Source organism: Acinonyx jubatus, chromosome X (assembly GCF_027475565.1).
Source record: "Acinonyx jubatus isolate Ajub_Pintada_27869175 chromosome X, VMU_Ajub_asm_v1.0, whole genome shotgun sequence".
In the NCBI taxonomy this organism is placed as follows: domain Eukaryota; kingdom Metazoa; phylum Chordata; class Mammalia; order Carnivora; family Felidae; genus Acinonyx; species Acinonyx jubatus.
Genome location: NC_069389.1, coordinates 38,784,236 through 38,810,438, shown reverse-complemented (window position 1 = coordinate 38,810,438; position 26,203 = coordinate 38,784,236). Strand labels below are relative to the sequence as shown.

The following is a 26,203-nucleotide window of genomic DNA, read 5'->3' as shown; positions in this document are numbered from 1 at the left end:
ATTCACACTACTCAAACACGGTCTGTAAACTTATTAAAAACAAATATTCAAATACTTCTATAATTCTTAAAAGTATGGATAACACAAGTAAAATTCTAACCAGAGATTAAATTAAAAACAAACCTAGAAACAAAAGTTTTATACTGAGGTAATGTGTTTATTTTATATAATTAATCATATGATACATATCAATATCATGAAGATCAGTGATAAAATCTAGGCTTAAGTAATTTTAAAATTATGTAAGAATAGTCACATTATGAAAACATTCATATTACTACAATGTTGGTTAAAAATTAAGAATAAATTATTTGCCCAGACCAAAAACAAATAAACAAAAGCTAGGGGGAGGAGGGGACCCAAACACCATATACAGATAAGAAACATGACCCAATAACTAAGCAACAAAATTAAACGTGGAGAACTCAATCACTATCTTCTTGGTCAGAGTGACACTAATGTGTCATCCAAATGGCTACATTTCTTCAACATCAGAAAAGAATTACATGTGTACAAAAACTATACCATTAGATGTTGCACAACTTTTCGATGAAATGTTTTAGTTAATATTATTGATAGGGCTAAGAAAGCAAGCTCACCAACCACTAAGTGACTTTACACAAATCACTTAACTTCATTCAGTGCTAAGCATATCTGGCACAAAGGAAGTACTCAATCCCCCTCACCCATGGGTTAAGTACTAGAGAATAATTCTAAGAATTTAAAAGGACCAACTGCACTGAAGAACCGTAATGAGATGGACCGTGAGATGGACAATGCTTGGCTGAAAGGGGAAATATGCTGGGTTCGAGTTAATTCTATCAACTCTGGGTAAAGGAAGGAAAAGAGAATAGAATACATGAGCCACATATCTGCCATCTCTGACATGGAAAAATCATAAAGAGAAATATTTATAGTACACCATTATTACATACCTAACTGTTGTAAGACAGTTGCCTTTACTTGGGCAGAAAGGTTTTCCGTCTGCAAAAGTTGTTCATAAGCTTCCTTTGCAGAATGATACTTCCTCTAAAAAGCAGAAAAAAAGGGATTCAAAGAAAAATAAAAGCATTATCTTTAAAGAATTTGCTCATATATTAAGATTTACTACATAATACTGATACTTTAGCATTATTTCTTAAGCCAACCGAAAGCAAAAAGGCTAGTTCCATTACTGAGCGTTCCTTTTACACCAGACAGTTGTGGACAGGCCATGTTTCAGAGCAATTAACACCAGTAAAACATTCGATACAATAAAGTATTAAAATAGGCCCTTTTAAGAATCTGCCAAATCTCAATTGTTAAAATAATCTCAACTTATTCAATAACAAATAATTTCAACTTTATTTAGGAACACTGATGAAGCTAGAGAAGTACTCTACCTCCCAGTGTTATGATCTGCCTAGAAACACCAAGTTCCCAAGCAACTTAACAGAAACAGAACATATGTCAAGAGTGCTTTAAAAAATCTAAGTGCAAAAGCGGTTAAAATCTAAGTTGAAAGGATAGTTACTGGTATATAGCCTATGAAAAAATTTATAATACATATGGCTTTAAAGATACCAAACCTCTCATGGTCTAACAATGTTCACAACATTTAAGGTTCTATTGGCAAATTTCTAAATAAAACCATTTATGCACACCCCCTCTCCTCAAAAAGTATGTGTGTGACTAAAACCCATTACTACTACTGTCATACAGCTTAAGACAACTCCTCCAAGAAAAAGGGGAGGGAGGAAAAAAGGGATAAGCCAATAAAAGAAAATCTCATAAATATTACCTTTAAAACATACTCAGCAGAACAATGAATTGAAGTGGCTATTATTCATTATCAGCAATAGTACATGGCTGCCTGAGCAAACAAATGCTTCTCAAAAACAAAAAACAAAAAACAAAAAACAAAAAACAAAAAACAAAACACGGAGGTAGAAATCTGAAACCAGGTGTAGGAGCCTCAGGCAAATCACTTAAACAAAGATTCAACATACATAAAACAGAGTTAATACCTAATCTTTCTATCTGGAGTTGTTCTAAAGATCAAATGAGATAAGCAAAGAAGTACGGAAACAAATAAGGAAATACATGAATACAGTACGTCAACACAGGAAAGATCTGAAAGAATTGGCCACTGAGATTAACAGAAGTTATTACATAAACTTTTATTCATCAGTTAAATTAGTTCCCCCTAAATATTAATCTGATCTCAAAAAGTCATTTAGACAATTAATACAAGATAAGGACCAAGTTATTCAGGTCAATTCCTTCCAATGGTATGCTAAAACATATTTCTAAACACTAATAATAAAAACAAAACAAAACATGACACACTTGAAAATTTGGTTACATCATACTGAGAATCAAAGTTGGATTTCTACCTCAATCATATACTGGCAGGAATATGTCCTTGAGACTGTAAAGAACTTATCTGACATGGCCAAAACACCACAAATCATGAGAGAAGTAAAGATCTGGTTTGAACCACATAGCAGAAAATCAGGCAATGGACACAAACCAACACAGAAAATGTGAAAACCATGTGAACAAGTGTACATCTCTAGAAGTGCAAGTTTAAATGAGATACCACCATCTACCCATCAGAATGGCAAACATAAGAAAGTTGGGTAAATCCAAAGTTGGGGATGTGTATGTGCGCCCTGCTGGAAGAGGATTCACGCATGAAATTAGGTGTGCAAACAGGCATGCAGATACACTACAATCCAGCAAGCTTACTCTTGGGACAAAGATGCCAAAGAAACCTTTCCACAGGTAATGTTCTAAATGGTACTGTTCACAGTATCAGGAATTCAGGGACAACCTAGGTCTATGTCACTAGGGAGACAAAATATGATGGATGCATACACTAGAACATTAAGTAGCAATTATATATGGCATATGAAAATCAAGATGAGTTTATCTTTAAAGATGTTTAGTAAAGTTTTTCCTCTGGTAATGTTGGAGTAGCTGTTCCACAGATGGCTTTAAGTTCTGGATAAAATATCAAAGTCAACTGTCAGAAAGCCTGGAGAGAAATCAAAATCAGGCTGAAACCAGATAGACTTAGCAAAAGGGCATGACACTGGATGAGTAAACTAGGATTTCCATCCGAAGGCAGGTGCCAATTGGTGCCTGGGCTAGAACTCAAAAGAAACCAGCAATCTTACTAGTTTGAAGAATCAGAGGAGACACTTTGAAGCTATCACAAAAGCTTCAAAGTGAGAGGAGAAATCCCAGGAAGGAGAGAGGGAAAGAAAAAGAACACCAAATTCTGCAATTAAAACTCTACCTAAATCTCTTGTTGACTGCTGAACATGCACGAACACAGTAGATGTCCAGCAGCCTGACAGAATGAAAGAGATTTCAGCCGCTGTCCACTACAGGAGTGGCCAAGTTTACAGTGTGACTTGTGCAAGATTAACTGGCTGATATAAAACAAAAACATCACTCTTCAGAAAAATATAACAAAGTCACTCCACAATGTATTATTCATGATATCCAGGATAAAATTACCAGACCTATGAAGAATCAGGAACATTTTATCCATGTTCAAAAGGAAAGGAAATTGATGAAAATCAGCCATGACATTACTCAGATGATGAAATGTGCAAATAATTTTAAAGCAGCTATTTTAACAACATTCAGAGACAATAAGGGAACTATAACCATAATGCATGAATGGGCAGGAAATTAGAGCACAGAAAAAAAAAAACAAAAAGAAATCCTAAAACTGAAAAATATCTGAAATAAAAAAAACAAATGACTGGATAGAGTGAATAGCAGATTGGAGACTTTAAAGGCCATCCAAAGATACATGAGGCAATAACAGATTGTCTGCCATACATGTAATTGGAGTTCTAGAAGAAGAGAGGAATAGGGCAGAAAAGATAAGACATAATGGCTGAGAGCTTTCCAGAACTGATGAAAGACATCTAATACTATATCCAAAAGACTAAGAAAACCACAAGTAGTATAAATAAGAAAAAAAAACAACCCCTGGGCACTTCATCGTCAAATTCTTAAAAACCAAATGGAAAGAGAACTCTGAAAACAGCCAGAGAAAAACAACAAAATACAAAGATACAACAAAAAAACTAACAGCCAAATTAAATATAACGGACTAGACACTCTAAACAAACAAGACATGTCCAGAAAAGATTTAGAAAAGAGCCAAAAATACACTATTAAGAGGTGGACATTACATATAAAGACACAAGAAGGTTGAAATAAAAGGATGAAAAAGACACCATGCAAACACTAAGCATTAGAAAGCTCAAGTGACCCAATTCAGATCAAAGTAGGCTTCAGGGCAAAGATTATTACCAGAGATAAAGGAGTATTTCATAATGATAAAGGACATCAGGATGACATGACAATAAGAGCTTCAAAACACACGAAAAAACTGACAAAATTAACAATAATAAAATACTACTGACTATATAATTTATTCCAATTTCACCAACTTTCCCATTATACTGTCCTTTTTCTGGTCCAAGATCCCACACTATGTTCAGGTAGCATGTCTCCTTACTTTTCTCCAGTCTGGAACAGATCCCCCGTTTTTGATTTTCAGTACCTTGACACTTACAAAAGGTACTGGCTAGTTACTTTGAAAAATGTCCCTTTGAAATCAGTAAGCATCTTGTGAAGAGATACTCATCATTCCTCATTCATTAATTGAAATTCTACAATAAGAAGTGTCCCAAACACCTGGGTGGCTCAGTCGGTTAAGCGTCTGACTTTGGCTCAGGTCATGATCTCACTGTTCAGAAGGTCCAGCCCCACATAGGGCCCTGTGCTGACAGCTCAGAGCCTGGAGCCTGCTTCGGATTCTGTGTCTCCCTCTCTCTCTGCCCCTCCCCCGCTCGCGCTCTCACTCTCTCAAAAATAAACATTTAAAAAAAAAAAAAAAAGAAGTGTCCCCCCTCTTGCATTTATTTTCAACTTATGTTCATTTGTAAATGAATACAAATAAAATCAAATATATACAAATATAAATTCATTTATATTCATTTACTTCATTTATATAGTTATTCATTTCAGTATGAACAAATATATTTTATTCTGTATCTTATATCTCATTATCATAATTAGTTTCTAAACTTGTGTCAGATTTGCTGATTAGGAACTCCACCCCTTAAGTTGATTCCTGTGTTCTTTCCACACGCCCCCATCATTTTTTAAGCACTTCCTTCCTTTTTGGCACCGTAAAATATTCTAGAGCTCCTCTTGTAATTTCCTTGCCTAAACCCTGGAATCACCTACTTTTCCTGAAGAATCCCCGGTTCCTTTTATTTAAGTATAGTATTTAGAAACGAAGATCTGGGTGCTAATGTAGTCATACCGCTGCTGAGATGGGTCATTGCCTCCAAGCCCTCCCAGTAAGCAGAGCTAGAAGACATATTTATGCACACACGCACAAGCTTGTATTTCTATCCAACTATCCATACTCCTAAATACCCATATATTTGTACTGATACCTCCAATTACAACCCAACACCAGAGTTCAGTCTCGCCTTGCCTTTCCTGATTTGTAAGCTCTGACAGTGAAAACCCTGGCTCTCGTTATCCACAATACACTTACTTACTTGCTTGTTCCTAATATTTACATAAAACTGTTACAGAACTCCTAATCCGTGCCACTGTGAGAAAGTAATTGTAGTAGGGGATCTGTTTACAGTTCTTGTCTCCAGCTTTACCCTATAGTCAAAATACTATTCTCTAAAGTTACTGAGGTTAGTTCTTTTCATCTCCACCCCCCCTTCACTAAACTTATGTTATTCATTGGTTAGTTTTATTTGTTCCTGCCTGCATTCTGTTTCGGGCTACCTCACATCTGGTTGGTCTCAATTATTCAACTAATTTTGGGGTATGAGAAACATCACCAGGTTCTCAGAGTTAGAGCTATGCAAAAAGTATACACTTGAGAAGTTCCACTTCGTCCTCATCTCTGCTCCCTCATTCACAACCACTTCCACCGGGTAACCAAACTCCTCTGTTTCTCGTTTATCCATTCAGTATGGCTTCTGCACAAACGGCACATGTATACTTGGCTTTACTATGTGTATTTTCTTCCACAAAGGGTTACGTATTATACTCTTTTACACTTTTCTTTTTTTTCCCACACGGTAGTATATTCTGGAAACCACTCCACGTCGTGATCCACATAGTTCTTCCTCCTGCTTTTCTACATGCAACTCCACTACCCGAATGTACCAAAGTTTATACAAACATTCTCCCATGAATGGGCCTCTGAGTTGTTTCCAAGATTTTGTGATTACAAACAACGCTCCGATCAACATCCTGGTGCCTATATATTTTCAGAGTTTTGGAGGTATATTTTAAAGGTAGATTCCTAGAGGTGAGGCTGTTGAGTCAAAAGGTGCATATACAGCTTGGTTAGATTGCCAGATGCTGTTCCAGATGGGTCATACCAGTTTGTATTACCACAACGCATGAGAGTGCCTGTTTCCCCATAGCCATTTATAATTTTCGCCAATCTGATATGTGAGAATTATATTTCAGTGTTGCTTTAATTCGCATTTCTCTGAGTGAATCTGACCACTTTGCCATATGTTTAACGACCTTGTTATAGATCTTCTGTGAAGTGTCTACTCGTGTCTTTTTTCCCATTTTCCTATTGGGTTTTCATTCCTTTGTCCTTCCAATTTTAAGTTTGTTATATATTAGGAGCATTAGCCCCTTGTCCATGGCATATGTTGCAAACATTCTCTCCTAGTCTCTAGGTCTCCTTCAAATTTATGTATTTTTTTTTTGTCGTGCAGAACTTATTTTTATATTGTTCAAACTGACTGGCCCAAAATGCAGAGAAAACAAAAAGAATGATCATAGTTAGAAAGCCTTTTCCTAAATCAAGATTGAAGAACAGTTCATGTTCACTTCTAGTACTTACTTGTACAAAATTTTTTTACATTTGACCCTAATTCATTTCTAGTTTCTTTTTTTGAACAGCTTGGGTCATGGGTCTAATTTTATATTTTTACAAATGGCTACCTAGTTGTCCCTGATCCATTTATGAATAAACCCACCTTAGCCCCAGAAATTTAAGATATTACCTTTCTCAAGCACTTGATTTCTCTATGTACCTGGATGTATTCCTGTTCTTTCTATATTTCACTGGTCTGTCTATTCACATGCCAGTGTCTCACTTTGAATTACACAGGTTTTATCGTATATCTTACTGTCTAGTAGAGTCAGTATAACCTGTACAATTTCCCTGCAGTCTTCTCCTGGCTATTCTAGCGTATTATCAACTTACCAAAGTCCTTAAAAGCTTGTTAGTACTTTTTATTGATGTTGTGTTATATTTATAAACATAAGAAGAATCAAGATCTTTATGCTACTGAGTCACAGTATGTCTTTTAAGTTTATTGTGAAACATTTAATTACTTTGCTGATACTCAAGTGGGAATGTTTTCTAACATCATGCTGTCGTTGAAGGTTATTAATTTCTTCATGTTAATTTGTGCCTCTAATTGATTTTTCTTGTCTAATTGTACTAGCTAACGCCTATGGTTCAATAACGAGGAGTAATAGAGATAGTAGGAATCTTTGCCTTGTTCCTAATTTTTGCAAAAATGTCTCTAGTGTTTCCCTGAAGTGAGATACTAATTTGGGCACTAAAGTATATGAATTTTACCATGATAAAAAAAAATAGCACTCAATTCCTATTTCCAACTTGGACAGTTTTTTTAATTAGGAAACATCACTGAATTTGTCAAAAGCTTGTCTTCAGCACCTATGGCGTTAGCAATCTGATTTTACCTTTAGTTCTATTATTATGATGCCTGATACTAATGGATTTTCTAATATTCAATCTTGCATTCTTGGAATGAATACCACTCGGTCATAGTATATTATCTGTTTAATGAGGTAATGGCTTTGTTTACTAAACTTCTATTTAGTACTTTTACACCAAGATTCATTAGTGATATTAGTCTGGATATTGCCTCTTTTTTGTACTGTTTTCATCAGGTTCAGGTATTGATGTTACATTTGCTTCAAAAAGAAAAGGGGAAAAACAGTATGATGGTTCCTCAAAAAATTTAAAAGACTTATCACATGGTCTAGTAATTTCACTTCTAACTATGTATCAAGAAGAATTAAAAGCAGGGACTCAAACAGATATTTGCACACTCATGTTCATAGCTGCATTATCAACAACAGCCAAAAGGCAGAAGCCACACAAGTGTCCATCAATAGATGAATGGATAAACAGAAATGTGGTGTGTACACACAATGAAATGTTATGCAGCCTTGAAGAGGAGTTAAGTTCTCGTACATGCTACAACATGTACAAATGTGAAAGATATCGTGCTAAATGAAATGCACAAGGCACAAAAGAATAAATACTGTATGATTCCACTTACATGCAGTAGTTAAACTCACAGAGACAGAAAATAGAATAATAGTTGTCACGGGCTGAGTGGAGTGAGGAATGAGGACTTATTGCTGAATACGGGTACAGGTTCAGTCTGGGATGATGAAAAAGTTCTGGAGATGAATGGTAGTAACAGCTGCACAACAATGTGAATGTACTTAATGACATGATAGATGTAAAAATGGCTAAACCGGTAAAAATTATGTCCTATATTTTACAATAGAAAAAAAGACGATACAAAAGCACTACGATCTGTAGTTAATTTTTAGAATCAAGGATTTTGTTTCCATTATATATTTTTAAATATGCTATAGAATCATTAAGTGCAGAAAGGAGTCTATTATCAAACACAAGTGTCATTCAAGTCAGATTAAAAACTGCTAAAAGCTTCTCCCTGTTTAAAAAAAAAATACAAAGAATAAAAGAAAAGAAATGAAGAAGTTTCTTATTTCCAATGCTCTGGAACGACCTATAAAGCATTAAAATTATGTGGTCTTTAAAGGCTTAGAATTCCCCTGTAAAACCATCTGGCCACGGTGCTTTCTGTAAGGCATTACTTAATTTTTCCTATTTCTTTTGTAGAAATTGATTTTTTATAACTTTCTAACTCTAATGACGTCAATTTTGCTAATCTGTATTTCCCTGGAAAGTAGTCCATTTCATTTAATTTTCAAATTCACTTGCTCAGTAGTCTTGTATAATAGTTTTAATTTCTTCTGTTTCCATGGTTATCTTATTTTGCACATGTGCTTTCTGTTATTCCCTTGATCAAATTTACCTAGTGGATTATCTATTTTGTCAATTTTTGGAGAGTACTAAGGTTATGATCTATTAATTAGGTTTAAGTTGTGCTTTCCTTTTCACATTGTTAATTTCTTTTAAAAAATCTTTCTTCCTTCCTCACAATACAGTTAGTTTTCCTTACATTGATTTTTGTTTTGTTAACAGATTTCCTTATACTGAATCATCCTTGAATTCGTGAAATAAATCCAACATGCTCATGGCATACTTGATGCATCTTTAAAAACCAGCTGGAATTTTTCTTTCTTCAGAATTTTTGGATTTCTATAATACATATAAATGAAGCCAATCTACAGTGCCTTGGTAATAAATTAATGCCGGACAGTTAGAAGTGAATGTTAAAAATGAAACTAATGATTCTTATAGACCGTGGTATTCATAATAACATTATTTGTAACTATCCCTCAAGGGGGAAATAGTTAAATTAGTTACAGTACATCTATGTAAAGGGATATACTACAGCTCCACATGTACTAACAGGGTATGTTTTCCAAAATATAATACTAACTTAAACAATTTAAGCAAGGCTGAGAGAGACTTCACATATTTGGCTAATATTTCAATAAAATAAAGAAAAACGAATATATGTGCAAACACATACATGGATTTGCTTATATATATGTGGATTTCTCTGGAAGGATATGAAAAACACTAGTACCTTTGGGGAGTGGAATAGTTTGTTACAGAAAAGGAATGAGGATGAGGCTTCAGCAAGTATTCTTTCAGGCACTTTCATTTTGGGTTATCTATTCAAAAATAAGTAATGTCTTAATGACAAAATTAAAAAGGAAAATTCTGTATCTTTCATCCATAAAGGCTAATAAGTATTTTTTAATGTTTATTTATTTATTTTGAGAAAGAAAGCACGTGTATACGTATACACACACACACACACACACACACACACACACACACACACACACACGTGTATATGTGAACAGGGGCCGGGCAGAGAAAGGGACAGAGAGAATCCCAAGTGGGCCCTACACGGTCAGTGCGGAGCCTGACACCTGAGCCGAAATCAAGAGTCAGGCACTCAACCGACTCAAGACTAATAAGCATTTAGATGGCAAACTGTTCAAGTTATTTAATTAAATTCAGGGGGGGGGGCAATTAATACTATTACTATTAGAAAATAAAGTGGTTCTATGGGGCACCTGGGTGGCTCAGTCGGTTAAGTGTCTGACATGATCTCACAGTTCATGAGTTCGAGCCCTGCATCAGGCTCTGGTGCTGACAACTCAGAGCCTGGAACCTGCTTCAGATTCTGTGTCTCCCTCTCTCTGCCCCCTCCCCGCTTTGTGTTCTCGTTCTCGCTCTTGTTCTCTTTCTTTCTCTCTCTCAAAAATAATAAACATTTAAAACAATTTTAGAAAAAAAGTGGTTCTACAGGTCTCAGCTAATAAAATGGGAAAGCTACAATTCCAGACTTCAAGATGTGTTACAAAGCTGTTACAAGACAGCATGGCACTGACACAAAAACAGACACTTAAATCAATGGAACAAAACAGAGAACCCAAAAATGGACCCACAAATGTATGGCCATCTTTGACAAAGCAAGAAAGAATATCCAATGGAATAAAGACAGTCTCTTCAGCAAGTAGTGCTGGGAAAACTGGACAGCGACTTGCAGAAGAATGAACCTGGACCACTTTCTTATACCATATACAAAAATAAACTCAAAATGGATGAAAGACCTAAATAGAAGACAGGAAGCCATCAAAATCCTAGAGGAGAAAGCAGGCAAAAACCTCTTTGACCTCAGCCGCAGTAACTTCAGGCAAGGGAAACAAAAGCAAAAATGAACTACTGGGACCTCATGAAGATAAAAAGCTTCTTTTCTGCACAGAGAAGGTAACAATCAGCAAAACTAAAAGGCAACTGATGGAATGGGAGAAGATATTTGCTAATGATATATCAGATAAAGGGTTATCTATAAAGAACTATCAAAATCTATAAAGAACTTATCAAACTCAACACCCAAAAAACAAACAGCCCAGTGAAGAAATGGTCATAAGACGTGAATAGACGACACTTTTCCAAAGAAGACATCTAGATGGCTAACAGACACATGAAAAGATGCTCAACATCACTCATCATCAGGGAAATACAAATCAAAACCACAGTGAGATACCACCTTACACCTGTCAGAATGGCTAACATTAACAACTCGAGCAACAACAGATGTTGGCGAGGATGGCAGAAGAAAGAGGAACGCTTTTGCACTGCTGGTGGGAATGCAAACTGATGCAGCCACTCTGGAAAACAGTATGGAGGTTGCTCAAAACTTAAAAACTGAACTACTCTATGACCCAGTAATTGCACTACTAGGTACTTATCCAAAGGATGCAGGTGTCTGTTTTGAAGAGGCACATGCATCCCAAGGTTTATAGCACCGCTATCGACAATAGCCAAAGTATGGAAAGAGTCCAAATGTCCATCAACAGATAAATGGATAAAGAAGATGTGGTATGTATGTATGGATGTGTGTGTGTGTGTGTGTGTTTGTATGTGTATGTATATATGTATATATATGTGTGTGTGCACATACACATACACAGGAATATTACTCAGCGATCAAAATGAATGAAATCTTGCCATTTGCAACGATGTGGATGGAACTAGAGTGTATTATGCTAAGCGAAATTAGAGGAAGACAAATATATGACTTCACTCATATGTGGAATTTAAGATACAAAAGAGATGAAATAAGGGAAGGGCAACAAAAATACCATAAAAACAGGGAGGGGGGCAAAACATAAGAGACTCTTAAATACCAAGAACAAACTTAGGGCGATGGAGGGGTTATGGGTGGGGGGATGGGCTAAATGGCCAAGGGACATTAAGAAGGACACTTATTGGGATGAGCACTGGGTGTTTTATGTAGGGGATGAATCACTGGATTCTACTCCTGAAATCATTACTGCACACTATGCTAACTTGGATGTAAATTTAAATAAATATACATTTACACACACACACACACACACACACACACACACACACACAAATAAATAAGGAAAGCTACATTAAATAAATGATATAGGACTTCCCTCGAAGATGGCAGCAAAGTAGGAGAACCCTTGGCTTGCTTCCAAACACAAATAGAAAACTTTGTACAAATCATTCTAAATGCCCCAGAAATCAACCTGAAGACTGGCAGAACAAACTCCACAACTCAAGGTAGAGAAGAAGTCACATCAAACAAGGTAGAAAGTGCAGACATGATTTAGAGGAGAAATCGATATTGGCTGCTGCAGAGCGGAGAGAGCTGTGGCTGGAGAGAAGAGTGAGAGAGTGAGATCAGAGCACAAGGGAATGCACAAGGAGAATGTTTCCCTATGGCCACTGGATTGGAAAATGCGAGGGACTGAATTTCATGAGTTCTTGCAACCAGATGGCCTTAAATCGAAAATTTAAAGTATCAGTGGGCTGGGCTGGCCTCTGCGAGAGTCCAGAGGCATCAGGACTGCTCTTGGGAGAGACAGCAGGCAAACAACCCAGGCACACACAGCATGGACACAGCTATCTGAAGAGCGCCTGGGGAACGCAGTGGGAAGATGATCTGCTCCTCTCAGAGCATGCCCATGAGAAGCAGTGTTCACAGAGAGATGTCTCCAGGAACAAAGTAGCTGGCTGGCACCATTCTCCCCCCACACTCCCACCACTCGGCATAGCAAGAGCCACTAGCAAGAACCAGTGCAACAGGGATACTAGCTGCCTAAATTACTTACATTAAGCCCCACCCCCCTCCCCACTCTGGTGGAACTGCCCTTTATCAGTCACACTTACCTCAGCCCCAGTGCCATGGGCCCCTCCCCCAGAAGAACAGCACAAACTCCTGCCCACACCACATGCCCTGACCACAAAGTTCTGCAGGGTCTCAGTTCCAGTGGAGGTGATGACAGTTCTCATTTCACAAAAAGACCAGGGCACACCTAGTTAAAACCTGCTGCATTCAGGCCAGGGACACAAACTGCCTACAACAAGCAAAGAAAAGTCTCTGCAGATGACTGGCCTGAAGGAGAAAGCAGCCACGACACAATAGCAGAGTGCATACAGCACACAGCAGATACATTCCCTGAAGTGCCAGGCCCTGGACACTACATGACATCTTCTTCATAAGACCATTAAGTTCAGGATCATGAGACACAAGTGGCTTTTCTAATATAAAAGAAGGCAGAGACTTAGACAAAATGAGAACACAGAAATTTATCTCGAATGAAAGAACAAGATAAGGTCATGGACAGAGATCTAGGTGAAACAGATATAAGTAACAGAACTGATGGAGAACTTAAATCAATGACCATAAGGATACTAACTGGACATGAGAAAAGAATGGAAGACATCAGTGAGACCCTTACCACAGAAATAAAAGAGTTAGAATCAATCAGAGATGAAGAGTGTAATAAATGAGATTAGAAACAGGACTGATGCAATGAACAGCAGGCTGGAAGAAGCAGAGGAATGAATTAATGACTAAGAAGACTCAGTAATGAAGCTGAACAAAAGAGAGAAAGAATAATTATGCAACATGAGAACAGATGTAGGGAACTCAGTGACTCCATCAAAACAACAAAAGCAGACCCACACCAAGAAATATTATAATTAAACTGGCAAATGTAGTGACAAAAAAAAATTTTTTTAAACGACAGTTACTTATAATGGAAAACCCATGAGGCTATCAAGCAGATTTTTCAGCAGAAATTCTCCAAGCCAGAAGGGACTAGCATGATATATTCAAAATGGTGAGTGGAAAAAATCTGCCACCAAGAATGCCCTATCCAACAAGGCTAACATTCAAAACAGAAGGAGAAATAAAGAGTTTGACAGACAAACAAAAACTAAAGGAGTTTGTGACCACTAAGCCACTTCTCCAGCAAATACTTACACGGGACTCTGTGAGTGGAAAAGAAAAACCAAAATTGACAGTATGAAGGTAGGAAACACAAAAGCAGTAAAAAGAAGATTTCTATTAAAAACTCAAACTAAAAGGATGTAAAATATAACAACATATACCTAAAACGTGGGGAGGACAAGAGTAGAATGAGTTCAAATTTAAACGACCATCAACAATGTAGACAGTTATAGGCAGAAGATGTCATATATGAACCTAGAGATAACCACAAGTAAAAGAATAGTAATAGATATGCAATGAATAAAAAGAAATCCAAGTAAGGCAATAAAGAAAACCAGCACACCATGAAAGAATCAGAGAAAATCTCCAGAAACAAACACAAGCAATAAAATGGCAATAAATACATATCTATCAATAATTACTTTGAATGTAAATGGACTAAATGCTCCACTCAAAAGCCATCAGGTGATAGAATGGATAAAAGAACAAAACCCATCTATATGCTGCCTACAAGAGACTCCTTTTAGACCTAAAGACACATGCAGATGGAAACTGAGGAGGTGGAGAAGCATTTATCGTGCAAATGAATGTCAAAAGAAAGTTTGAGTAGCGATACTTATATCCAACAAACTAGACTTTAAAACACAATAACAAACGTAAAGAAACCAATCCATAATAATACGATAATAATAGGGGACTTTAACATCCCACTTACATCAATGAACAGATCATTTAAACAGAAAATCAACAAGGAAACAATGGATTTGAAGGATACAATGGATCGGATGGATTTAACAGATATGTTCAGAACACTGCATCCTGAAACAACAGAATACATATTCTATTCAAGTGCACATAGGACATTCTGCAGAACAGATCACATATTAGGCCACAAAACAGGACTCAACAAACTCAAGAAGATCAAAGTCATACCATGCACCTTTTCTGACCACAATACTATGAAACTAGAAGTCAACCACAAGAAAAACTCTGAAAAGACCACAAATACACACAGGTTAAGTAACATGATACTAAACAATGAATGGGTCAACCAGTCAATCAAAGAAGAAATAAAAAATGTATGAAACAAATGAAAATGAAAACACAACAGCCCAAACCTTTGGGATGCAGCAAAAGAAGTTCTAAGAGGGAAGTACATAGCAATACACACGCCCCTACCTCAAGAAGAAAACACTCAAATAAACAACCTAGCCTTCTACCTAAAAGAGCTAGAAAAGGAATAAATGAAGCCTAAAGCCAGCAGAAGGAAGAAAATAATAAAAATTAGAGCAGAAATAAATGATATAGAAACTAACAAAACAACAGAGATCATGAAACCAGGGGCTGGTTCTTGGAAAAAAATAGTAAAATTTATTAACCTCTAGCCAGATTCGTCAAAAAGAAAATACACACACACACACACAAAATCACAAATGAGGGGTGCCTGTGTGGCTCAGTTAATTAAGCATCTCACTTCGGCTCAGGTCATGATCTCATGGTTCGTGAGTGCAAGCTCCACATCGGACTCTCTGCTGTCGGTGCAGAGCCCGCTTCAGATCCTCTGTCTCCCTCTCTCTGCCCCTCCCCCACATCTCTCTCCCTCTCTCTCTCTCTCTAAAATAAACATAAAAAAGTACTTTAAAAATTTTTTTTAAAAATGCAAAAATAAAATCACAAATGAGACAGGAGGAGTAACAACCCACACCACAGAAATACAAACAATTATAAGATTATTATTATGAAAATCTATATGCCGACAAATTGGACAACCTGGAAGAAATAAATTCCTAGATATAAATTACCAAAACTGAAATAGGACGAAATAGAAACCATGAGTAGACCAATCCAATCCAACAAAGAAATTGATTCAGTAATCAAAAAACTCCCCCAAACAAAGTACAGAAGATGGCTTCACAGGTGAATTCTACAAAACATTTTAAGAAGAGTTCTCCTCAAAGGATTCCAAAAAAGAGAAAAGGAAGGAAAACTTACACATTTATTCTATGAGACCAGCATTAACCAGATACCAAAGCCAGATAAAGACACAAAAAAAGAGAACTACGGACCAATATCTCTGATGAACACTGATGAAAAATCCTCAGCAAAACACTAGCAAAGCAAATCCAACAATACAGGGAAAAAAAAAAAATCATTCACCATGATCAAGTTGCAAGGGTGGTTCAATATTCACAAATCAATGTGATAAATCACATTAACAAGAGAAAGGATAAGAACTACAGGATTATTTCAACAGACGCAGAAAAAGCATTTGATAAAGTACAGCATCCACTTATGATAAAATCTCTCAAAAAAGCAGGGTGAGAGGAAACACACCTCAACATAATAAAGGCCATATATGAAAAACCCCACATTTAACATCACCCTAAATGGGGAAAACCTGAGAGCCTTTCTTCTACGATCCGGAACAAAACAGGGATGTCCACTCTCACCCCTTCTGTTAAACACAATATTGGTCAATATAAAGAAATAAAAAGGCATCCAAATTGGCAAGGAAGAAGTAAAACTTTCACTATTTGCAGATGACATGGTGCTATACATAGAAAACCCAAGAGTCCATCAAAAAACTGCAAAAACTGCTAACTTCAGTAAAGCTGTAGGATACAAAACCAACATACAAAACTCTGTTGCACTGCTATACACCAAAAATGAGGAGCAGAAACAGAAATTAAGGAACTAATTTCATTTACAATTGCACCAGAAACAACAAGATACCTAGGAATAAACCTAACCAAAGAGGTGAAAGACCTGTACTCGAAAACTATAAAATACTGATGAAAGAAACTGGATGATGACACAAAGAAGTGGAAAGACATGCCATTCCCATGGATTAGAAGAACAAATATTTTTATAATGCCTATAATACCCAAAGCAATCTACAGATTTAATGCAATCCTTATCAAAATACCAAGAGCTTTTTTCAGAGAGTTGGAACAAACAATCCTAAAATTTGTAGGGAACCCCAAAAGACCAATGAATAGCCAAAGAAACCTTGAAAAAGAAAAACATAACTGGAGGCATAATTCTGGACCTTAAGTTATATTACAAAGCTGCAGTGATCAAAACAGTATGGTACTGGCACAAAAATAGACACACAGATCAACAGAACAGAATAAAAAACCCAGAAATGAACCCACAATTATACGGCCAATTAACGTTTGACAAAGCAGAAAAGAATATCCAATGGGAAAAGACGGTCTTTTTAACAAATGGTGTTGGTAAATTGAACAACATGCAAAAGAATGAACCTGGACCATTCTCTTTCACCGTACACAAAGATAAACTCAAAACGGATTAAAGACCTAAATGTGAAACCTGAAACCATAAGAGTCCTTGAAGAAAACACTGGCAGTAATTTCCTTGACATCAGCCATAGCAACTTTCTACTAGATAGGGCTCCTGCGGCAAGGGAAACAAAAGCAAAAATAAACTATTGGGACTACCTCCAAATAAAAAGCTTCTCCACAGCAAAGGAAACAGTCATCAAAACTGAAAGGCAACCTACAGAATGGGAGAAGATACTTGCAAATGACATAGCTGATAAAGGGTTACTATGCAAAATATATAAAAACCTTATACAATAAACACCCCAAACACAAATTATCCGATTGAAAAATGGGCAGAAGACATGAATACACATTTTTCCAAAGAAGGCACACAGATGGCCAAAAGACACATGAAACGATGCTCAACATTTCTCATCACCAGGGAAATGCAAATCAAAACTACAATGAGAGATCACCTCACACCTGTCAGAATGGCTAAAATCAACAATACAAGAAACAACAGGCATTGGTGAGGATGTGGTAAAATGGGAACCCTCTTGCACTGTTTGGTGGGAATGCAAACTGGTGCAGCCGCTCTGGAAAACAGTGTGGTGGTCCCTCAAAAAGTTAAAAATAGAAGTACCCTACCATCCAGCAATTGCACTACTAAGTATTTACCCAAATGCAATAATACTAATTCAAAGAGATACATGCACCCCTATGTTTACAGCAACATTACCTACAATAGCCAAATTATGGAAACAGTCCAAGTATCCATTGATGAATGGATGAAGATGTGGTATATATATAAATACTGTGGAATATTATTCAGTCATGAAAGAGAATGGAATCTTGTCATTGGTAACCATGTGGATGAAGCTAGAGAGTATTCTGCTAAATGAAATAAGTCAGTCAGAGAAAGACAAATACCGTATCTCCTATGTGGAATTTAAGAAACAAACGAGCAAAGGAAAAAAGAAAGGGAGAGGTAAACCAAGAAACAAGCTCTTAACTATAGAGAACTGATGGTTACCAGAAGGGAAGGGAAGGGGGGGAGGTGGTGGTGAAACAGGTGATGGGGATCAAAGATTGCACTTCCTATGATGAGCACCCCATGTTGTATGGAAGTGCTGAATCACTATATAGTACACCTGAAACTAATATTACACTGTAGGTTGACTAACTAGAACTTAAATGTGAATGTGAAAAGAATAACTGACATAGCTTTCCAAGAACAATTCCTAACATGACAATAATATGTATCTATACTTGGACATATGACATTATACAGAGAAATAAAATGTATTTAGAGATGGTATGACAATACACCCAGCAACCTATGAGAATCTAATTGTTAAATCTAGTAAAAACAGGTGTGTGGGAGATGACATCCCATTAAAATTATCCATACCCAAATAGAACTATTGTATCATCCAGCAATCCCACTTCTGGATAGATTTTCAAAGGAAACAAAACCATTATCTCCAAGAGATATATCTGTATTCCCATGCTCAATGCAGCATCACTGACAACAGCCAAGGCATGGAAACGACCTAAGTGTTGGTGGAAAGATGGGTGAAGAAACTGTGGTATATAAATATAATGGAATAGTATTTCAGCCTTAAAAGAGAAGGAAATTCTGTCATTTGCAACAACATGGGTGAACGTGGAAGTCATTATGCTAAGTGAAATTAGCCAGACAGAGGAAGACAAATACTTTATGGTATCACTTATATGTAGAATCTGGCGGGGGTGGGGAGTGGTAGGTGAGGTGACAGGTGTGTTAATTTACTCAATGCAATGCGTGTAATTGCAGAAATCCTTTCACTGTGTGTGTGTGTGCGCGTGTGTATCAAATGATCACACTGTGCAGTTTATCTTACAATTTTATTTGTCGGTTACACCTCAGTAAAGCTTAGAGGCACCTGGGTGGCTCATTCGGTTAAGCGTCTGACTTTGGCTCAGGTCACGATCTCACTGTCCATGAGTTTGAGTCCCACATCGGGCTCTGTCCTGTCAACGCAGAGCCTACTTCAGATCCTCTGTCCCCCACTCTCTCTGCCCCTCCCCAACTCATGCATGGATGTGCTCTCTCTCTCAAAAATAAAAACATTTTTTAAAATGCTAAAAAATAAAGTAACCCTAACCCATATTTATGATTAAATTTAACCAAAACATTTCTGGGCTCAGCCCAAATAGCTCCTGCTCAGAGAGGCCTTCCTTAACCACTCTTGTAAAAAAAAGTATTCCCTCACTTTTCTGTCTTAATCACCGTCTTATTGTTTAACCCTGTAAAGGTAATGTGGGTATAGGGCCCTCGGGGTTTGTAAAGTGATACTAAATAATGTCTACATTTATTAGCAGGGAGACTTTTTATATAAAGAAACTTTAATTCAATTATTTTGAGTACCTAGCAGTGGCCATTAACCATATAGGACTACTTAAATTTACATTTCAAAATTCCGTATTTATAAATATTCCTACAATTAGCTGAACTATAAAAACGTTACTTTCTATAGGGAGTATAGAAAGTATAAGCATTTTTCATATGCTTACAGTGTCATCTTTTGTCACCTAATAATTACACAGTCTCCTTGCCATGAATTTTGTTCTTCTGGTTTTGTTTTGTTTAATCTTAATGGGAACTACAACGTATCAAATGAAAGAACCGATGGACGGAGGGCCCTGTCCCCATATTACCTTCACAAGATTAAAAAAATTAACACTAACAGACAATTTCTCATGAGAAACAATGAAAGCCAGAAGACAATGGAATGTAAATTTCAAAGTGGTCAAATAAGATAATTCCACCACCAGCAAAAACTCTCATTAAAAATAAAAGTGAGGAAACTTCGGCTTTGGCTATTGCCAAAGTTCACTAAGAACTAGAAAAGTTCAGGGAAAAAAAAAATCAGAACTTCTCATTTTGAAGGCAGCAGAGAGCTCCTGAGGTAATGAGAACAGAAGGGGCTACGACTCCAAAGAAACAACAACTTTGGAGAGGAACCTGATTTCTGTAGCTGCTTTCCCCCCGGGGCCCTTGCTGATTTGGCAAAAATCAGCAGTTGGCAGAAGCTGGGATTAGCATTGGCAGGTAAAGGCTGATCCACAAGCTGATGTAATTCTCACAAGCATCTTCTCAAGGTTGATAAAATCCCTAGATTAGTAGGGTGCATAAATTCTTCTTCCTAGGGCACACACACCCATGTGTTTTGGGCACAGCAGATCGAAGTGTCCAGGAATCTGATGTTAATTTTTTCAAGCCCTCCATGGTGGCATTGAAACTAAAGAGACCTTACAAAACAGATGCACAAATATGACAGTATTTTTTCCCCTAAAGAGTGGTTATAAAATTTATGTTTTGGGTAAACTCTGATTACTCAATATTTTACTTTCATATCAAATTATAACTGATTTTCCATGCTACTGCCTAGAGTAAATGTCTATGTGTTATGCCTTTTATCAGACAACTAAGCAAAGTCTGCCATACACAAAAACAAAATGTTCTAATTAAACAAAAAAAGGTTTGTAAGTATAGCAACCATAAAAGTATTTATTGGTAATTAGATCAAGAGATGACTCTAATTGGGCTTTTAAATGGTGACACGTGGAAGGAATATTTCATTCTTAAGAAAAAGTGAAACTAAATAGCAATGCATTATAACAACCACCTATAAACATTTTGCAAAGAAAACTAGGCATTCTACATTAAGAATAAGAGAAAACATGGGGTGCCTGCATGGCTCAGTCGGTTAAGGTCGAGACCTTGTGGTCTGTGGGTTCTCGAGCCCCACATCGCACTCTGTGCTGATAGCTCAGAGCCGGGAGCCTGCTTCAGATTCTGTGTCTCCCTCTCCCTCTGCCCCTCCCCCCCGCTCATGCTCTATGTCTCAAAAAATAAAACATTAAGAAAATAATAAAAAAAAAGAGAATAAGAGAAAACTTAAACACAGTCATTTAAAGCTACAGATAGTTCAAAGTTTACAGGCAAAACATATTAAATGAAACTTCTTCATACACAGCAAGTACTGTTTCACTAAGTAAAATCTTGATCACATTTAATGAATATAAAATATATGAAGGAGACAGTGTCCAGAATCCCATTAAAATACATGTATGTCTGATTTCACTTATGGGTGATCACATTTGCTTAAGTAAGGTTAAGTTAAAACACTTACCTGGGTTTCATATAAGTGGGCAATGTGAAATTGAACTGCAAAGATGATGGAAAATAAAAATCAATACCATTAGAGTAGTGTTTAGGGTAAATTAAAGAAGAATATAAAATGCCAAACATAAGCACAGTCTACACTATAGAGATTTAAGTAACAGAACATAACTTTTATTTTTAGTAAGACAAAATACACAAGCAAACACACTCAAGAACATGACACAAGAAGCTGTTTGTGCCACATGTATTCATTGTTGGTCATTATCAAAATTTGTCAGTTTAATTATTAAAATCAACATTAAAATCTATAGCAAGTGAGTATATTCCTTACAACATTCAAAACTGTAAGATTAAGCAAACAGAGAAAACTCTTATAAATCTATGCATATCAAAACATGGTATTTTAAAAACAGAGGTCCATGTCAATAAAATATAGTAAAGTCAGTATTTCGGTTAAAAAAAAAAAAAGTACTAGAACCAAAGAAAGCCTCTAATTCTTTACACCGTATTTCATAACAACATTTATAAAGAAGTCATAAGCCAGGATGACTCTAGTAACAACACACAGAGGAAATGAGTTGTTGCATTTCTCTATCGGTTGTTCAGAATTATTCAAAAAAAAAAAGACAAACCACTTAGAAGGCAAGAATAGTAAAGAGTCACAAGATTAACAAGTATGTCTTGAAAATCAAATAAATATACTTCAGCTTCTGTTTGCAGGTCTTCCTGATATACTGCATCACCAAAGTACGAATGATGCAACAAAAGCAACAACGAACCAGGAAATCAAAACTGGATTCTAGCTACTTTAATGCTATAATTCCCATTCTTCAATAACAAACCTCTTTTTTAAATGTTCCATCTACCTGGATTTCACAGCTGGATTTCAAAGAGTCTGGGAGCCTATCAAATGTATATGCAAAATGTTTATGTGCATCTTTGAAAACAAGGTCCACACAGCTATCAAGTACTCACTGAGGGATGCACCATGAAGTAACTCTCTCACTGATTCTCCTAACAGTAAGATTCACCTGGGAGGTTTGTTAAAAATAGAGATTCCTGAGATAATGATTCAGTGAGCCTGGGGCAAGGCCTAGAAGGCTGCCTTTTTAATGGGTTCTGCAAGATATTCTGATACCTGTTCCCTCGACCAGCACCTGGGAAGAACTAAACTAAGTAACCCTAAAAAGCAAAACAAACAAATGAAATATATAATGAACTTTAAAATCAAACATTTTTGGATCGAAAGTAAATACTACATCTCTCTCCATAAACAATTGTTAAATATCACACATTAATCAGAGATGAGGCAAAACAAATATCTTTAGAAAATGAAAATCAGTTTTGTGAAAAACACATAAAAATAATAACAAAATTTCTACATATAGAGATATCCCCTTTATCCATATCTGTTGAGGGCTTTTCTTATTCTGCACTCCCCCTTTCCAATACAGCTCTCCTTGAGATTCAAGTCCAAATCTCACCTCAGTGCATCACTGGAGGGAGACTGGGTTACAGGCTAAGAGAATGAGAAAGGGATGGAAAAACTATATTCATTTCCTATCTTCTTACACCTCTAATAAAGGTGATAAGGAAGAAAAGAACTAGCTAGCTAGCATCCCACTACCGCCTTTAACTTCCTCCAAGCTCAGTCCCTAGGCCCTCCATCTAGGGCCCCCCTAAGCAATGAATTACTAAATCCAGTGTCATCTTTTGTAGTGTGAAAGTCACCACATATTTAAGTTGTTAAAAATCGTCTTCAAGTGAAATATAACCATACAACCAAAAAAGCGCCACTTGGCAAGTCTCAATTAGAAGTGGAAATTTTTAACAAAGATTGCCGTAAAAGGTTCTGAAATTAAACTTTATTCAGAAATTATATATTACTTTTAGAATTAAGAGAATTAATTAAATCTAGAGGAAACAATTTTATCCCAAGGGACCAACATATAATGAAAAGTCTCACGTCACCATGATTCTGCTTTTTAAAACACCAACTGTAATTAACCCCTCTTAAAAAGCTCTAGACGCAATAAGTGTATCTACTTACTTTTTAATTGCATAAATGAACTGTGCCATAAAATACAAATATCTCACATAGACATTTTTTTAAAAGCTTACTTTACTTTCTATAATTTTCTGATCGTCTGAAGTATCACAAAGTAACATGGAAGATTTCAAAGAGTAGTCAAGGTCTGTGGCATACACAAACAGGTGATGACGTTAAAAATTCAAAGAGAAATACGCTTTGCAAAGATAATAAGAGCCTGGTATTTAAATAGTAATAATGTCTGGCTCAAAGTAGGTAATCTACATTTGTTAGTGCTCTGTGAGACATCAGCCATTACCATGGCTATCATGTAATCACACAGACTGCCTAAAATAAACTACCCAAATCAACTGAACTATAATGGCCTAATGTCTCTAAATAAAGCCTGTTCCCTTCCATCACAGTAACCAGCCTTATAGCACAGAAAGTCCTGAGTCCAGGCAAACCAGGATGTGGGTTACCCTCCCTCCTATTTCCCTTCTCAACAACATACAGAGAGAGAGACACAGTAAACTTGAAAATGTATTCATGATGGTTCGAATATCCTCTTCACATTCAACAGGAAAAGTTTTCTGCCCAATGGTACTCATTCTACAGATGTAGGTGTCTTCCTCTCAAGCAAGAGCAAGGACCTACAACTGAGATTTAACTTCAACAGAGCAGAATAAAATGAGGATTTACCAAAATAATTAGTCTAAAGTTTATGAAACATCCCTCAAAAGTTATCATTCAAACAGACATACAGTTATGAGAGTTAGCTTTAAGGTACAAGATATAACCAATTAAATGAAAACGAGCTGTTCCCTTACTCCCATATAATTAAGGAAAAAGTATAAATTAACATTTAATAAATGTATCGGAGTTAAACTTTTTTCTAATCTAACCTCGTTTTAGAAACTACAATATTGCTGCCACCATTTATTCAGCAAACACACTGATCGGTAGCAAATCCTGAGTTTCATTTAAAGAAAACAGAAATCTTTTATGTTTTCTCAGGAAACTGCCTCCAGTAGAAGCATGATATAATTGGTCTGGCTTAGACGATGATTTAATCCACACCATGTCGTAATTCGTGTACTAACAAGTTACATTCTAATTTCTACAGTCTTTTCATGTACGCAATCATTTTCTTAGGCATTTTTAACACTGACACTACTTTTCACCTGATGTCATTCTATGGAGTTAAAACACGAAATCACTTAGAGCGAAATACCGACTTTCTAAAACCTAGAATCCTTTAACCTGAAATTTTCATTAAGAATGATTCAATTTTTCATACACTCTAATTAAAATTTTAATATTTCAAGAAAGTTTTAAAGAAATCGAGCTTGAACCCAATGAATATCCTTTAAACTTTTATTGGCTATACTGTAGAGAACACTAAATATGACAACACATGCATATTGATAAACACACCATAATCAACCCAATCTGCTTTTGGAAAGAGACGTACACAGAAGCAGAAAATAACTGAAGAAAACCACTGTTATCGGAACAGGTTTCTCACATTCTTTCTGAATTAATTGAAAAATGTCACTTCAAACTTTATACATGACGTGTAAAGCTGTAATAAAAAAAAAAATCAAAGGAGTATTCATAATTACCAATAATTTTAATACCACACAGCAGGAATCGGTGAGCTACCACGTAAGAATCTCTGTATACTTATTTTTCCTAAAACACTGGCAAACCCTGTTTTTAATCCCCCCAAGTCATCTATGATAATAATTAATGCATAATCAATCTTGTTCATTAGGGCAGACAATTTTAATTCAACTACCCAGTTCACTGGCATATCTATTTTAGACACAGGCTGTTCACAATAACTGGTCTCACATGTTCCATCTGTACAAGTAGCCATGGCAACCAATACAGTTAGATTCAATAATTCTAGAAGAAAAATTGCAAAGGAGTTTATCACTATCATCATCATCATCATCATCATCATCATTATCACCATCATTACTACTATTATTTGCCATGAGGTGATCTGAATACATGTAGAAAACTATTACTTAAAAATACTTACTTTCAGCATTGGACAAAGTGCAGGGATTGCAGTCAACCAAAGCTAACTGAAAATGCTGCAAGAAGAGAATGAGAAAATCAGTGCACTAAATTCAGTCATATACATGTGCCTTAATTTCCAGTACATAAGGTCTAACATAATCAAGAAACCATGCTAGGCTAATAAAACACACTAGACAAACAGCTGGAATTACTTTGTACATTTATTGCTGATAACCTGCTGCTGGGTTACTTTCTTGAGACAAGTGAGAATGGAGAATTAACTTTAATCAAGTTATTGTATGTATAATTTTGCTTATATGAAAAAAGCTTCAGAAAAAGCCTTCAGGTAAATAGTAAGTATCAGGTCTAGAGCAGTTTAAATAGTTTAAGACCATTATTTTAAAAACTGAAAGTTAGGGGTGCCTGGGTGGCTCAGTCAGTTAAGCGCCCGACTTCAGCTTAGGTCATGATCTCATGGTTTGTGAGTTCAGCCCCACACCGGGCTCTACTGTCAGGGCAGAGCCTGCTTCGTTTCCTCTGACCCCCCCCCCCCCCCCTTTACCTCCCCACTCACACTCTCTCTCTCAAAAATAAATAAACATTCAGAAAAAAAACTATCTGAAATACTACCAAG

At 36.4% G+C, this 26,203-nt stretch overlaps 1 protein-coding gene across 5 annotated transcripts in view; it reads right to left on the bottom strand.

Annotated features, from left to right (window-relative positions):
* The window catches only part of KDM6A (lysine demethylase 6A), a 204,722-nt gene that overhangs the window by 58,944 nt on the left and 119,575 nt on the right, over positions 1-26,203 (bottom strand). For all 5 annotated transcript variants that reach the window (XM_027054049.2, XM_027054051.2, XM_027054050.2 and 2 more), the window contains exons 7-9: positions 25,589-25,643; positions 21,517-21,551; positions 936-1,029 (exon numbers count right to left, since the gene is read on the bottom strand). In XM_027054049.2, coding sequence (XP_026909850.1) covers positions 936-1,029; positions 21,517-21,551; positions 25,589-25,643 — 184 coding nt within the window. The remainder of the gene's footprint in view (positions 1-935; positions 1,030-21,516; positions 21,552-25,588; positions 25,644-26,203) is intronic.